Source organism: Trachypithecus francoisi, unplaced genomic scaffold (assembly GCF_009764315.1).
Source record: "Trachypithecus francoisi isolate TF-2019V2 unplaced genomic scaffold, Tfra_2.0 Lachesis_group11, whole genome shotgun sequence".
Classification (NCBI taxonomy): Eukaryota; Metazoa; Chordata; class Mammalia; order Primates; family Cercopithecidae; genus Trachypithecus; species Trachypithecus francoisi.
In genome coordinates, this window is record NW_022681456.1 from 63,687,905 (window position 1) to 63,703,512 (window position 15,608).

Consider the following 15,608-nt stretch of genomic DNA (forward strand, 5'->3'; position numbering starts at 1 on the left):
CTAGAGTGTATAGTGTATAAAGTAGCTTAACAGAATTTTAATAATTACATTCATTTTAAAATATTTTGTAAATTTGCTAATTATGACTTCGTTACATTCTAAATCCTTTTATCCCAAATGGGATTATTGAACTATTAGCCTTCCAAAGAATTTAATTCATATCTCTATATCATCCATCACATTTTGAATACAGTTCTTCCAAATTTTTGCTACTGTAGTATCCTTATGGCTGAACAGAGGAGAGCTACACCTGAGGTCTAGAATTACAGCTAGATGACACAGTAAGCATAAAGTTTTATTGCAGCTTGCCATTGTATCTTCAAGTCTGCGTAAATCTGCTTTCTGTTCTATATCTGCATTTGCTTTAATATCAAACAAATTATTCCCCATATTGAACAAACAAAAAAAAATCAGTGATCTAGAGGTTATACCATGTTTACTCCACATCTCTGAGTACTTCTACCACAGTATCACCATATCCCAACTTGAGAATCATGGGATATTTATTTTCCCCATTAGAATACAAGTTCATTATCTTTGTATCCCAAAAGGATACAAGCACCAAAGAGACTAGCACTGTGCCGAAAAGATTGTCACCCAACCACAGACAGTATTCTGCACTTGATACACTGTTTTTCAGGAACTCCCAGACTTACATTGCTGAAAAAATACAACACAACTGATTAACTTACATCTTTTTCTGACCGATGTGGAAACATAGAAGACTGGCTGTAGTACATGTTTTCGTCATGGTAGTCACTGTCGACCCCCTCTACAAACTTCTTTCTTGAAGCACCAAACATGCTGTTTGTCACCTAAACAAAAATATTACTTTTACCAAGGGTAATATTTTGGAAAATGTTCAGTTTTACCTTACTCCTACATGGAAAACAGAACATGAAGGGAGCATTGTTAAGGTAGAGAAATTGATCAACTAATGGCTAGTGGGGCATGTGATAAAGTCATAAATCTGATTATAACAATAAAGTGTTAGATGTTTATTTCCAGACCCTAAAAGTAGGAGAATCACATAAAGCCTCTCAACAATTCCACTTCCTTTAAAAAAACTAAGTTTCACTTACTCTTCAAAAATGGCAACCCCAAATATCATTTTCCCATACATAGATTTTTTTTAAAATTAAGTTTAGGTTTAATTATTCAAAATCTTCACATGCATCTTCCACCTTTGTGTATTTGCCATCACCTTATTTTCTCAGTTATCTGTTTTCCCAAGCATTCATCTTTCCTTACAATCTAAGGTTATTGAAATATACCATTTTTTGAATCAGTGCATATATAGCGGCATACTAGAATTTTATCTCAAGCAAGTACCCACTAACATAACTGGAGTACAATCTTTCATTGATCATACTGGTGTAAAATTATTTCAATGATATAACCTGTGTATTTGTTTGCTTTTCCAGTCTTTGTAACATCCAACGTTAGCAATTCTGAGCTCACACCAACATAAATTGTTATTGCTTGTTATCTGTGGAGAAATGGTCCTAGGACCTCTTCCCTTATGGATTAAAAAATAAAATCCACGGATGCTCAAGTCTCTCACATAAAATGACTTATAATATTTCCATATAACCTACACATATCCTTTCATATACTTTAAATCATCTCTAGATTACTTATAATATCTAATACAACATAAATGCTATATAAATAGTCATTGTATTGTTCAGGGAATAATTACAGGAAAAAATAGACTGTACATGTTCAGTAGAGACACAACCATCCATTATTTTTCACCAAATATTTTCATTCTGCGGCTGGTTGACCCACAGATGCAGAACCCATGGGTATGAACGGCCAACTGTAATTATTAAAATCTGTGCTAATTTTTATTTTTAATCATTTTTAAAATGTGACCTCTATAAAATTACCAAAACTATTAACTGACTAAAGTTATTTAAGGTCAATGTGTCTTTCTCCTAACAGTACTTTGAAAATCAAGGTAAACCAATGTTAATGAGAGATTTTAAAGACTTGAATACAAGGTGACTATGTCTTTTCACAAGTACATTTTTGGGGAAAACTCATCTCAAATTTGGTATCTGTCTTGTACATTCATTATGACAAAGAATATTTTCTTCCATTATAAATAAGTGAACAATTTCCATGTCTCATTTCAAAAAATGCTGTAGTCACTATTATATATCAGTAGACGTGGTGAACTATGTTGCAGACTTTAAAGGCCAAACTTTACATTTAACTCTGTTGAAAGCACCTATGATGTGTAATATTTGTTATATATTTTAAGTTCCCTGTTAAATATGTAAGAAACTTAATTATTTGACTGACCTCATCCTAACGAGGTCTGAAAACCTATTCAGTCAGGGATAAATAAAGTACTTTGCTATATGCTTTTAGGCGAGTAACTGCTGGAGGTATGAAATAAACAAAGATATTTTTTAAGGGTCTAACAATTTATTAGAACACAGGTACTTAATCTTTTTTTGGGAAGCAGACTCCTGGTGAATCATAGAATGCTATTCTGTAACTCTGTTATTTCAGACTAGGATCCCACATGCCTATCCACCAGCTCCCTAAGTAGTCCCTACTAGGGGGAAAATAGATGTTTCTTAGTGAGTAATTTCAAAAGCAAACAGTGGCAAAAAATCACTTTAGAGCTTGCAAATTAAGATTCAATACACATAAGATTTTAGAAGTTTGTTTTGTGAAAGTTGAAGATACATTTAATTATCTTTACAGAACTTTTACTACTGAGCTCTAAGAAAGAATAAACATGGAAAATGCATAAAAGGTACATAATTCAATAAAGTTTCAGGTGAATGTCAAGGCCTCTCTCATCAAATTTTACACACATAAATAAGCTCAAATTGATAAACTCTTCTTTTGACACTGCTTGTATAACACTTATCATCAAGACCATTATAGACTCCTAGAATTCTCAAATTGAAGTTAATTGTATAGAATTAAAACTTTTATGCTTAATACCTTGCAAAAAGGTTTGAAGGCAAAATTAAACATATGTTCTAGATGAAAGAAAATGAAGAAATGTTCCTTTTCCATCAATACCAGATTTTCTCAAGAGTCACTGTGTGTGTGTGTGTGTGTGTGTGTGTGTGTGTATGTGTGTGTGCCCGCGTGTGTGTTAGAGAGAGAGAGAGAGGGAGAAGAAAGAAAATACGCTTGGCCGGGCGTGGTGGCTCAAGCCTGTAATCCCAGCACTTTGGGAGGCCGAGACGGGCGGATCATGAGGTCAGGAGATCGAGACCATCCTGGCTAACATGGTGAAACCCCATCTCTACTAAAAAATACACAAAACTAGCCGGGCGAGGTGGCGGGCGCCTGTAGTCCCAGCTACTCGGGAGGCTGAGGCAGGAGAATGGCATAAACCTGGGAGGCAGAGCTTGCAGTGAGCTGAGATCCGGCCACTGCACTCCAGCCTGGGTGACAGAGCGAGACTCCGTCTCAAAAAAAATAAATAAATAAAAAAGAAAGAAAATACGCTAAACTTAATTTCCGTTTTGTGTGCCTTGGCACAGAAATTACACATCAGTGACAATACTAATTATTTTTACATGACTTTGGCAAATAATTAAAAAACAAAACAAAACGAGAGACAGACAGACAGACGGATGGAGGGAGGGAGAAGTAAGGGTGTTTTACTTCTCCCCCACGAATGCAAGCCCCCATTCAGAGATGGGTGCTGGTATGAGACAAAGAATTCTAATCCACGGCAAAATCACAAGGGAAAAGACAACACAGATTATTCATAAAGCTAGATTTATTTAAAGTGCCTATTCTTTATTCTACATAGAATGATGGAACAAGGTAGAAGTATTTTAAAATAATCAGGGAACATAAGACTGGGATGAAAACAAGCAGAGAAGTAACTGACCAGGCAAATGCTTGAAGGAAAAGCAGTCAGTTCACAGGGTCCATAAGCCCCTCACTGGTATGGCTCAAGCAGCATGAACTTAGGTGGTGAAGGGTAGGAACTGATGCTAAGAGAGACTGGTTGGGGCTAGACCATATAGTGCACCTTGCAAGCCTGAGAAACTCTGGATTTTATTCTTTGTCAGATGGGAAATCAAGAGAGGATTTAGGGGAAGTTTAAGAGTAACTTAATTTGGCTTTTTTTTTTTTTTTTAAAGGTCCTAGCTACTCCATGAGGAATGGGCTAAAGAGGGTATAAAACGAAAGCAGAAAAATAGGGTGGTGAGTAGTAGTTGGATAAAGGATATACTCTGAGGCAGAACTAGTATGAATGGATGGATGGATGATATGAAAGGGTGAAACTATACCTATCTTCTCCCTGGAAGAAAAGTTAGTGTACATAGAAATCAATTTCTATACATTTCAAAGAGGATATGTCAATATTATATCAAAATACATTGAAATTACTGGTTATAATGTACGCTAAAAAGTTAATTTGGTAAACAAAAATTTTAATAAACGACAGTCATGTGCTGCATGACATTTCAGTCAATGATGAACCATATATATGACGGTGGTTCCACAAGATTATAAACAAGCTGAAAAATTCCTATTGCCTAGTGATGTCTTGATAGACCTAAGCAAATATAAAAGTGTGTATATCAGTTTTTAACAAAACAAAAACATTTAAAAAGTAAAAAAACAAAAAAATTCAAATAGAAAAAAACTAAGTATGAATATAAGGGAAGAAAATATTTTTGTACAGCTGTACATGTTTAAGTCAAGTGTTAAGAGTCCAAAAGATTAAATAAAAAAGTTACAGTAATCTAAGGTTAATTCATTATTCAGGAATGAAAATTTTTAAATAAATTTAGTGTAGCTTAAGTGTCAGTGTTGCCAATGTCCACAGTAGTATACTGTAATGTCCTAAGCCTTCACATTCACACACCACTTACTGAATTACCCAGAACAACTTTCAGTTCTGCAAGCTCCATTTATGATAAGTGCCCTATATAGGTGTAACCTTTTTTAAAAAATGTTTTCTATCTTAATTTCACTGTGTCCTTTCTGTGTTTAGGTATGTTTAGATACACAAATACCAATGTGTTACAACTGCCTACAGAATGCGTATAGTAATATGCTGTACAGGTTTACAGCCTAGGAGCAAGAGGTTATATCACCCAGGTTTGTGTAAGTATGGTCCACATTCGCAAAATTGCCTGACGCATTTCTCAGAATGTACTCCCATCCTTAACTGACATACAGCTGTAGTTTAAAATTTAATCAGACTTCATCATATATTAGATACACAGCATTAGAATCTTTGGTGTGTACAATTTGTCAGCTTTAGTCAAGCAAACAAGTGCTTGTATCTACTTTGTTAAGTGACCACCTTTTTACTTGACACTCACACCAGACTTTCTAAGAACAAGAAGCAGGACAAATTGAGATTTTACCAAAAAAGAATATATGCATGTAGCAAAATCAATATTCCTTAAACGTTTTTTGAACACAGATCTAAAACGTTTAATCAAGACATTTAATCTTTCCTTTGATTTCATAAGAACTAAGCAGCATGTTCTAAAAAGTACATAGAGGTCAGGAATGGTGGTTCGTGCCTGTAATCCCAGCACTTTGGGAGGCCAAGGCAGGCAGTTCACTTGAGGTCAGGAGTTCAAGACCAGTCTGGTCAACATTGTGAAACCCTGTCTCTACTAAAAATACAAAAAAATTAGCCAGGCGTGGTGGCGTGCACCTGTAATCCCAGCTACTCAGGAAGCTGAGGTGGGAGAATTGCTTGAACCCAGGAGGTGGAGGTGGAGGCTGCAGTGAACCAAGATCATTGTGCCACTGTACTCTAGCCTGGCCGACACTGCGAGACTCCGCATTTAAAATAAAATAAAAAATACAGAGATAAAAAAGCTAATCCTCTGTACCAAACCGAATCCCCAGAAAGAACTGGCCTCAAAAAGTAACAGAGAAAGAATTAAACTGGAAGATGTAATGGAGGCACTTAAGTTGGGTGGATTTTCCCAGTATATTCCTCCTCCATTATTTAGTTTAGACTAGCTATGAGTTCCTAAGGTATGACATTCTCAACATTTAAATACAGTATTTCAAAGTCAAATGTGGTAAATCAGAATAACCATAGAAATTTACCAAAAAAAAAAAAAAACAACAACAAACTTCAGATAATCTAACCAAGAACTTTAGAGAAGACTGTAAAGTGGTCCCTGATACAGGCAAGATGAATGGCAATTAGGGAACCAACGAAGTAAGAGGCAAGGCCTGAAGCTACATAGAGGATACAGCTCAAAATCCCTGAGATCATCACCTCAACATGACTTTGCAGCACTAGTTATCTTAGAACCCAACACAAATCTTATGTTTCAGCTTAATTTTCGCTATTCACAGTTGTTACTGTTCATGGTAATCTCTGAAAAAGGTCACTTTAACTCTGAAAAATGCTGTTGGTAACTTTTGTGATCTTCAACAATTAAAATTCAAGTTGATCAAACCAATCCTACATATTTATTGAAATTATTTATATCATCAGTATCTTTTCATCTCTACTGTCATTTCCTAGCTGATATGGTTTGGCTCTGTGTCCGAACCCAAATATCACCTTGAACTGTAATAATCCCCATGTGTCGCAGGAGGAACCCCGTGGGAGGTGACTGAATCATGAAGGCAGGTTTTTCCTGTGCTGTTCTCATGATAGTGAATAAGTCTCCTAAGATCTGATGGTTTTATACAGGAGGGTTCCCCTGCACACGTTCACTCTTGCCTGCTGCCATGTAAGACGTGACTGCTTCTCATTTGCCTTCTGCCACGATTGTGAGACCTCCCCAGCCATGTGAGTCAATTAAAACTCTTTCCTTTATAAATTACCCAGTCTCGGGTACATCTATATTAGCAGCGTGAGAACAGACTAATACACTAGAACAAGCCACTCCAATAGCCTCCAAACAGGTCTTTATTAATCTATTCTTCTTCCCCTCAATTCTACTCTCCCATATCAAAGTGATATTTTAAAGTAAAAATTTCTTATCTTCATGGATTTGCTGATAAAAATTCCTTAACAGCACTCCCAAATCAACAAGGCTTATAAGACATTTGCAACCTCTGACTTCTCTCCTAAGTCCCCTGACACCACCAAACCCTTGCCATACCTTCAGTTACTCAGAACACAAGGTAGTTTCCATGTCACGGTCTTTGCATATGCTGATACGGCTACTTAAAATGCCCTTTCTCCCATTCTTTGAAATTTTCACACTAAGTTAGGACTCTTGTTTTATACAGTCACTGAAAACACTTTATCATAACTACAACTATAAAATAATAAATTATTGCACCAGGCAATATTTTAAGTGCTTTAAATTTTATTTTTTTATGTAATTATCAAGATAATGCTATAAAGTAAGAAAATTTAACTATCCCTACTTTGTAGCTAAGGACCAGAGAAGTTAGGTAAACTTCCTATGGTTATATATCTGATAAATGCGGAGATGGGTTTTGAACCCAGACCAATTTGCTAGAGTACCCCTTTTTAACCATGATAGTACACTGACTCTCAAATACACAATTAATAGTTTAATGTGTGTTTTGTTCTTGAATTTGTAAAGGGAAAAAAGGTAAGGAGCAAATAAAAAGCTGGTTGGAGGAGGGAGGTCCTTATGCTGGGAACAATGGTAAGTCGGGTATACCGCAATTCGAATATTTATGTGTGTCAAAAAGATCACTTTAGCACGAGAACAAGAATGGACTGATTATGACTGACTATAGACATGTGAGACAAAAGCCAGTCTCTACAAGACTAATCACATGTGTTTTACAGAAAGTTGCATTAATTTGAGAATGAACTTAACTTAAAAGAAATACTATTATACCAATTAAAAATTATTATCTGCCAGGAGCAGTGGCTCATGCCTGTAATCCCAACACTTTGGGAGGTTGAGGTGGATGGATCACCTGAGGTCAGGAATTCAAGACCAGCCTGGCCAACATGGCAAAATCCCATCTCTACTAAAAATATAAAAATTAGCTGGGAGTGGTGGTACACACCTGTAGTCCCAGCTACTTGGAGGCCGAGGCAGGAGAATCACTTGAACCTGGGAGGTGGAGGTTGCAGTGAGCCAAGATGATGCCACTGCACTCCAGCCTGGGTGACAGAGTGAGACCACGTCTCAAATAAAAATCCAAGGAGGGCTTCAGATAAGTAGAAATAACTATTAAAAGTTATATATACCCAGTTTCTATGTTCCCAAAGAACTAGCATTTTTAGGTACTTAAGTATAGTGAACACAATTTAACCCTTCAAGGAATTAGGATAATTATAACCAAACTCTTAATTTCATTATAAAAGGTCTAATGCAGACATTATAGCATTACATATAGAGGACACATCTAGAACTTGTGTTAAAACAAAAACAATTCCCTAGTAGCAACTTTTTATTGTAGATTCTCTAATGTAGGGAGGAGTTTTACTGCTAACATGTTGATACAGGTGTCACATGGTAAAATCAATTGTCTCATTCACTGCTTCATACTGAGTACCACATTTTAACTCCCAGCTGCAGAGTTTGTACTCGTTTTGCATTATACAAGATGAAGAGTGCTAACTGCAAGATGTACAGTACCTAAGAACGGGGAAAAAGTGTTCCTTTTTCAGGCACTGTTTTCCTAATGGAGATCTGAGTAATTTAGGATTTGCCTTCTTTCTTTCTCTCTGAATTCCATATTCAGTATCAACAAACACTTAATATACAAATATGCACAATTTCTTGTCTATAAAATAGGCAGAAACTTAATAGAAAATCACAGCTAACTGCCATTAACACTCAGCTGCCTTTTATCAAGGTGTAGCCCATTAACATCTGAAACCAATCATGAGGAGTCCTAATACCTGAAGACAATCTGGTGTTTTTATAATTGCCCTTTAGAGGGAAAACATGATAGGTAAAAATCTCACAGACTGCCCAAATTCTATGGAAGAAGAATATTCCTATATCAAATATTATATTGTTACAACCTGGAAATATTTGTTAAGAAAGATATTTTTGTTTTAGTAGTATTTTTCCCGATAGGATTTTAAACTGCTTATCCTGCTTCACAACTACTATAAATAATTCTAATTTTATTTAATTCTTGAAAAAGAATTTTAAAAAGGGGAGTGCTTAAATAAAGAACAGAAAGGCACCTACACTGCACAAAAAAATTCTAGCTTCTTAAAGAACAAAGACATTAATACCTGGAAATCTTAACTAAAACAAAACAAATAAAACCTCTCTCTTCACGTGAGAAACAAATTCAAGTCCTCCTAGTTCTAGAATACTGTGGTTTCATATTTTTAATATGATATATGCATAATGAAAAGTTCATGAATTTGCTTAGGATGGATCTAAGAAAAGCGAAGATTCAGATAAATTTTAAAGTCTAGAATTACAAATCACCAAATCAATAGCATGGAAACAAATAAGAGCAACTCATTTCATAGTTTTAGCCAATGCAGAATGACCATAAAGAAGCAATAAAGGCCTTAATGAATACCAAAGATAGTTAACATGTAGATACACACACAAAAATCTATGACTGGTTGGAAACAGGCTTTAGTAGAAAACTATGGACCTATACAAACATTTCCACAACAATCATTTTGGAGAGTAGATAAATATCCTGGCAGAGTCCTTTCCAAGGTTTACAGAAATATTTAGCATTATTTCTGTATATTTTTGGGGGGCTCATCCAATAAAACAAGATGGCCTATATCTGAAAGATGGGGAGGGTGTGTATGAGTGTTGGTGGGGAGAGGGGAGGGTGAAAAAACACATCACTCTTTCCCAATCTGAAAACTAGATTCTGGTGTCTGAAGCTGATTATTCAGAAAATAATCCGAAAAGCCATGTATGTTATCCCTTAATATGCAATCCCAAAGTCTGCAAATTCTCTAGGGAGTGTTACCAAAATGCTACAAATGCCTCCACAAGTTTGACTCTGATCTAGAGAGAATAAGTTCTGTATGCTTCAACATGAATAAACTGATTTTGTGGTTTTCTAGAATCTTAAAATGTGCTGCACCAATATGCTTTATATAGAGTCACACTTGAACAATCAATATATAAGCTTTAAAAGCAAAGTGCATCATCCTAAAACCAAAATTCTAATTATTCAAAAGGTGCTAATCCACAGGAAAAAAGTACACATATACCAAACTAAAAAACTAAATATAATTGGTACCTCTTATGAGCAATAAGAAGTTAAAAGTTGAGAACTCGGCCAGGCGCGGTGGCTCACGCCTGTAATCCCAGCACTTTGGGAGGCCGAGGCGGGCGGATCACGAGGTCAGGAGATCGAGACCATCCTGGCGAACACAGTGAAACCCCGTCTCTACTGAAAATACAAAAAAATTAGCCGGGCGTGGTGGCAGGCGCCTGTAGTCCCAGCTTTTAGGGAGGCTGAGGCAGGAGAATGGCGTTAATCCAGGAGGTGGTGGAGCTTGCAGTAAGCGGAGATTGCGCCACTGCACTCCAGCCTGGGTGACAGAGCAAGACTCCATCTCAGAAAAAAAAAAAAGAGTTGAGAACTCACACAATAGAGCCTGAAATTAAAGTAGTACTTTATCTTTAAATATTAGGATGTAAAACTATAAAATACAAATTGAATGACATATAACAGTAGAAAATTTCTACATTTAGAATACAAAACAAATCCTCTATGTATAAAGAAGGAAAATCTTCTAATGAGAATATTTTAAATCCTTAAAAGAGGGTAGGCAAAGATGGGTCTGAAAAAGAGGGAGGAAGGAAGGGAATATGAATATATATTGAGAAAAAAACTGGATGTACTTTGCTGAGGGAGATGTGTTTGTATAGAGCTTCCAGTTATCTAAAAAAACTCAAGAAAAAAAGGGAGACAAATTGCTGGGAAGTCTGTATTTTGAAGACTTGTTTTGAGACCTGAAATACCAAATACACTAGTACCCCAATCTCTTTTAACCCTCACATACTTTCGCTCAAGAAATTTAGCAACCATAGGCCATCTTTTTTTTTTTTTTTTGAGGCAGAGTCTCGCTCTGTCGCCCGGACTGGAGTGCAGTGGCCGGATCTCAGCTCACTGCAAGCTCCGCCTCCCGGGTTTATGCCATTCTCCTGCCTCAGCCTCCCAAGTAGCTGGGACTACAGGCGCCCGCCACCTCGCCCGGCTAGTTTTTGTATTTTTAGTAGAGACGGGGTTTCACTGTGTTAGCCAGGATGGTCTCGATCTCTTGACCTCGTGATCCGCCCGTCTCGGCCTCCCAAAGTGCTGGGATTACAGGCGTGAGCCACCGCGCCCGGCCAGGCCATCTTAAGAGTCTGTTTTTCTTGGGTTTAATGTGAATGTCTTGTATGTGCAAAAATCTATAAATCACATGAACATGAATTATATGGGATAGATGTAAGAGAACGAAAGAAACAAGTTTTGAAAGCTTTCTAAGAAGCTCAAAAGTATAGTAGTGAAGACCCAGAGCTACATCCCTACAAAATTAAATCTGTAATGTTTAGATCATGATTTCCAGTGCAAGGCAGAGAAGGAGAAAATGCCAGGAGTGTTGACCTCTCTCTGTCTCTCTCTCTCTCTCTCTCACAGACACACACACACAGAGGACACAGGATGTGACGAGTTTATTCATTCGTTCAACAAATATTTGCTGAATTATGTACCAGGTATCTATACTTATTTTTGTTAACTTCAAACCTAGAGATTGGTAGAAATGTTCCAGTCCTCCTGTCAAGACTTCAAGGAAAAAGATGTTTGAAGTTTGTATTTCTGTACAGATTAAAAACATAGCTACCTGCCTAATACCTCGGGAAAAAATAGCACATCTAAAGCTAGCGGAAGAAAACCAAAACTTGCCTCCTTCTGAGACCAAGTTACATATGGCAAAATTATAGCCTATGGACTTACGCCTTGCCCAACTTTTTTTTTAGCTTCTTTTTTGAACATGGGTTTTCTGGACCTGTTATATAAACTGTGGAGAATATAAAGTTTAAAAAAATTTAAGAATCTTCCTTTGCATTATAATATTAATAGTTTATTAAGGTTTTTTCCTATGTCACATCTAACAAGAATTAAAATTATTTCTTCTACACTATTTTAAAAAATAATTTATGAGTTTTATGAGAAAAATAATTTATAACAAACATTGTATTTCTAAACTAACAAAATGACTCATTGATAAAATGGCCCAACATCCACCCTCAAAATACTGATGACAGTACCATTTTTCCCCCGGCTTTCCCCATCACATACTTACCTGTGCAACTTCTTTCAACATTTGCTACTCTGGGGATTGGAAAGCTCAGAGCTGGAGGCTGAAGTGAAGAAGGAAAGGTTGGAGGGTGAGCCATGGTACCAGCCCCACACTAGGAGCTCCCCTGAGATATTACAGGAGGGTTCACACCATAGCTCTTAAGTTCAACTCCAGCAAATAGTAAGAAAGGAGTCCAACCAGAACATGATAAATGACGGGATTCTTCCACTCTTGAAAAATAAGGAAATCATGCTGTAAAGTTCTGAATGTCCAGTTTCAACATTATGACTCCTTGTTCACCTCTTCATTATTCCTGAAACCCAGGTTCATCTTTCAGACTAATTCAAAGTACTAAGTTTACAAAAAAAAAAAAAAAAAGCAGTGCTCATTATAACCTTACACACTTTTCCAGAAAATGCAAAAACAGAGTTTACCTGGCCATCATGAAAACATGTAAGGCAATGTGTTCAACTACTTTGTGCCTATCCACTCCTTGTACACTCTCTTGCTTGTAAATCTAAGGCTCTCATACACATTAACACCTTCAACAAGCAGAATTAAAGTTGCACTATATGGATGTACTTAAAATTCCTAAAGGTGGGCCAGTGAACTTGTAAAAACTACACATAACTCTGATATAAGTACATTCCTTGGGAAAAAGTGAACTTCTTAACTGTTCCATGCTGATAAAAACAAATAAGGACCCCTCCATTTAAAAAAAAAACAACTTGGCACTTTAACCAAATGAGATAACAAAGAAAAAAATTTTAAGATTTTAAAACAAAACAATCTGAATATAGGATTTAAATAAGATATGAAATCCAGGCCAGACACAGTGGCTCATGCCTATAACCCCAGCACTTTGGGAGGCTGAGGTGGGCAGATCACCTGAGGTCGGGAGTTCGAGACCAGCATGACCAACAAGGAGAAACCCTGTCTCTACTAAAAATACAAAATTAGCCAGGCATGGTGGCCAGCATGTCTGTAACCCCAACTATTCGGGAGGCTGAGGCAGGAGAATCGCTTGAACCCAGGAGGCAGAGGGTGCAGTGAGTTAAGATCGCACCACTGCACTCCAGCCTCGGCAATAAGAGCAAAACTCCATCTCGAAAAAAAAAAAAGGGGGAAAGGAAAAGAAAAAGATATGAAATTGATTCACTTTTACAAAAATACTGAATCTTTGAAAATATAAAAAGTGAGTTATTATTCAGAGAAAAATAGACTCTAAAACTAATAAAAATAGAAGCTTAAGACATCTATTCAATAGCATAAATAGGTATTACTGAAGGTGACGAATTATTTTAACTTTTACATTTTAAAAATATAAAGAGGTATCAGAATCCTAATTTATGTTATAGGACGTAATTAAAAATGAAAAGTATTCCTCATAGGACGTAATTAAAAATGAAAAGTATTCCTTTAGCAAGGGAAGACATGATCTTTAAAATGTTTCTAAACATCTCGCCATGTACACTAATTCAATAATCATTGAGTGAGCATCTACTACACCCAGTGCTAGATGTTAGGTATTACATTTTATACTCATATACTTTATCCCCTTCATGCTCAGAATAAAAGAACATCAGAAATCAAAGGGAACAGAGGTGAAACACATTTACAATGGACTCCTGCAGCAATACCAAGGCCTCCAAGGCTTTCATGACCTTACTCTGTTACCTCTAGTCTCCTCTGTTAGCATTCTCCCCGTCTCTTTATGTGCTCCTGCCATACTGGCCTCCTTCCTATTCCTCAAACACATCAGACATACTCCTGTCTCTAAGCCCTTGCATTTGTTATCCTCCAGGAATGCTCTTTCTCTAGACATCCAGATGGCTTCCTATTCACCTACTTCAGCTATGAAGTCATCTCAGTAAGGAATTCCTTGTCTATTTAAAATTACAATACTTTGTCCCCCACTCCTTACATTTAGTTTTACATTTCCTTAGTCTTCTCCAATCCGAGACTTATTCCAGTCTTTCCTCTCATCTTTTCCAATATTGATGTTATATCACACACACTGCAGAATGTCCCACAATTTGGGTTTGTCAGATATTTTCTCATAATTAGATTGAAGTTGTGCACTCTGAAAGCCACATCACCAGAGGTGATGTAGTCTTCTCAAGTGTATCATATGTGATGCACATATTCCAATATATGAGTGCATATGATGTTAATATGTCTTATTATAGGTGAAGTTAACCTTGATCATGGTTAACGTGGTATATCTGGAAGTTTTCTCCACTGTAAACTACTAGTTTTCTCTTTTTAAATAAGAAATGTTTTGGAGAAGTACTGTGAGAACATGCAAATACCTGTCTGTCCTTACATTTCTGTCCACTCATTATAGCATTCATCCATGAATATTGCTTGCAGTAACTTCCGTGGTTTTTTGTTTTTGTTTTTTTGAGAGGGAGTCTTGCTCGTCGCCCAGGCTGGAGTGCAGTGGCACAATCTCGGCTCACTGCAAACTCCGCCTCCCAGGTTCACGCCATTCTCCTGCCTCAGCCTCCTGAGTAGCTGGGACTACAGGTGCCCACCACCTCGCCCAGCTAATTTTTTGTATTTTTAGTAGAGATGGGATTTCACCGTGTTAGCCAAGCTAGTCTCAATCTCCTGACATTGTGATCTGCCCGCCTCAGCCTCCCAAAAGTGCTGGAATTACAGGCATGAGCCACCGTGCCAGGCCTACCGTGGTGTTTTAATGGTAATTTTCTACTTTCCTTCTCTATTTAACAGAAATGCTTTAACAAAGCAAGCCAAATCTTTAAAGATTTCACTGTTAACTATGCCCACAGTGTCAAAGACTTTACATAAATGGACCCAAGTGATTCAGGTAGAAGGTGAAGACTAGTGGCTCAAACTAAAGGCTCTTCACTCCACCAAGCACATTTGTTGTAGCTTTATCACAGTGCCTTTAGAAAAGTGCCTTGGTAGAAAAGAATAGGTGTAAAATTTCACGTGCTCTTAGCATTTTTGGCCCTAATAAGGGTGTCTTCTTTTTCCTTGAAAACATCTTCAAAAATTGAAGATGTTTTCTTCAAATTTTCAAAAATCCTTGAAAACATCTTCAAAAATCATATAAAAATTAGCACATTTATTATACTGTCTTTAATTTACTGATCCAGATAAAATAATACAGAGATAATATACTATTTTATGCTATACAACACAGATTTTTTAAAGAAACACTAATTAGTAAAATTTTTACCTTATAGCTGAGAAAATGAATGACCACTGTATCTACGAGCCTCCTGGATTCTTAAGGGAATTAGGAAATTCAGGACAAACAGTTCAACTTTTAAGTTAAATTGAATCAGGACTGTGACAATTCTACGTAAGAACTGGAATTCATTTACTGACCTGTACTGTTTTATATTTCTTTCTAAACGACCTTAAGTGCTGAGAA

The 15,608-nt window shown here is 36.7% G+C and overlaps 1 protein-coding gene across 4 annotated transcripts in view; it reads right to left on the reverse strand.

The window, feature by feature from the left end:
* CNOT2 (CCR4-NOT transcription complex subunit 2) overlaps window positions 1–15,608 on the reverse strand; it is a 108,187-nt gene that overhangs the window by 43,451 nt on the left and 49,128 nt on the right. For 3 of the 4 annotated variants that reach the window (XM_033221277.1, XM_033221274.1, XM_033221275.1), the window contains one exon: window positions 693–815. Coding sequence is in view for 3 of the 4 variants with exons in the window: in XM_033221274.1 (XP_033077165.1) it covers window positions 693–815 (123 nt within the window). In the remaining variant the exon portion in view is untranslated. Of the gene's footprint in view, window positions 1–692; window positions 816–10,149; window positions 10,257–15,608 lie in introns of those variants that run through there. The other variant, XM_033221276.1, reaches the window with a different exon arrangement.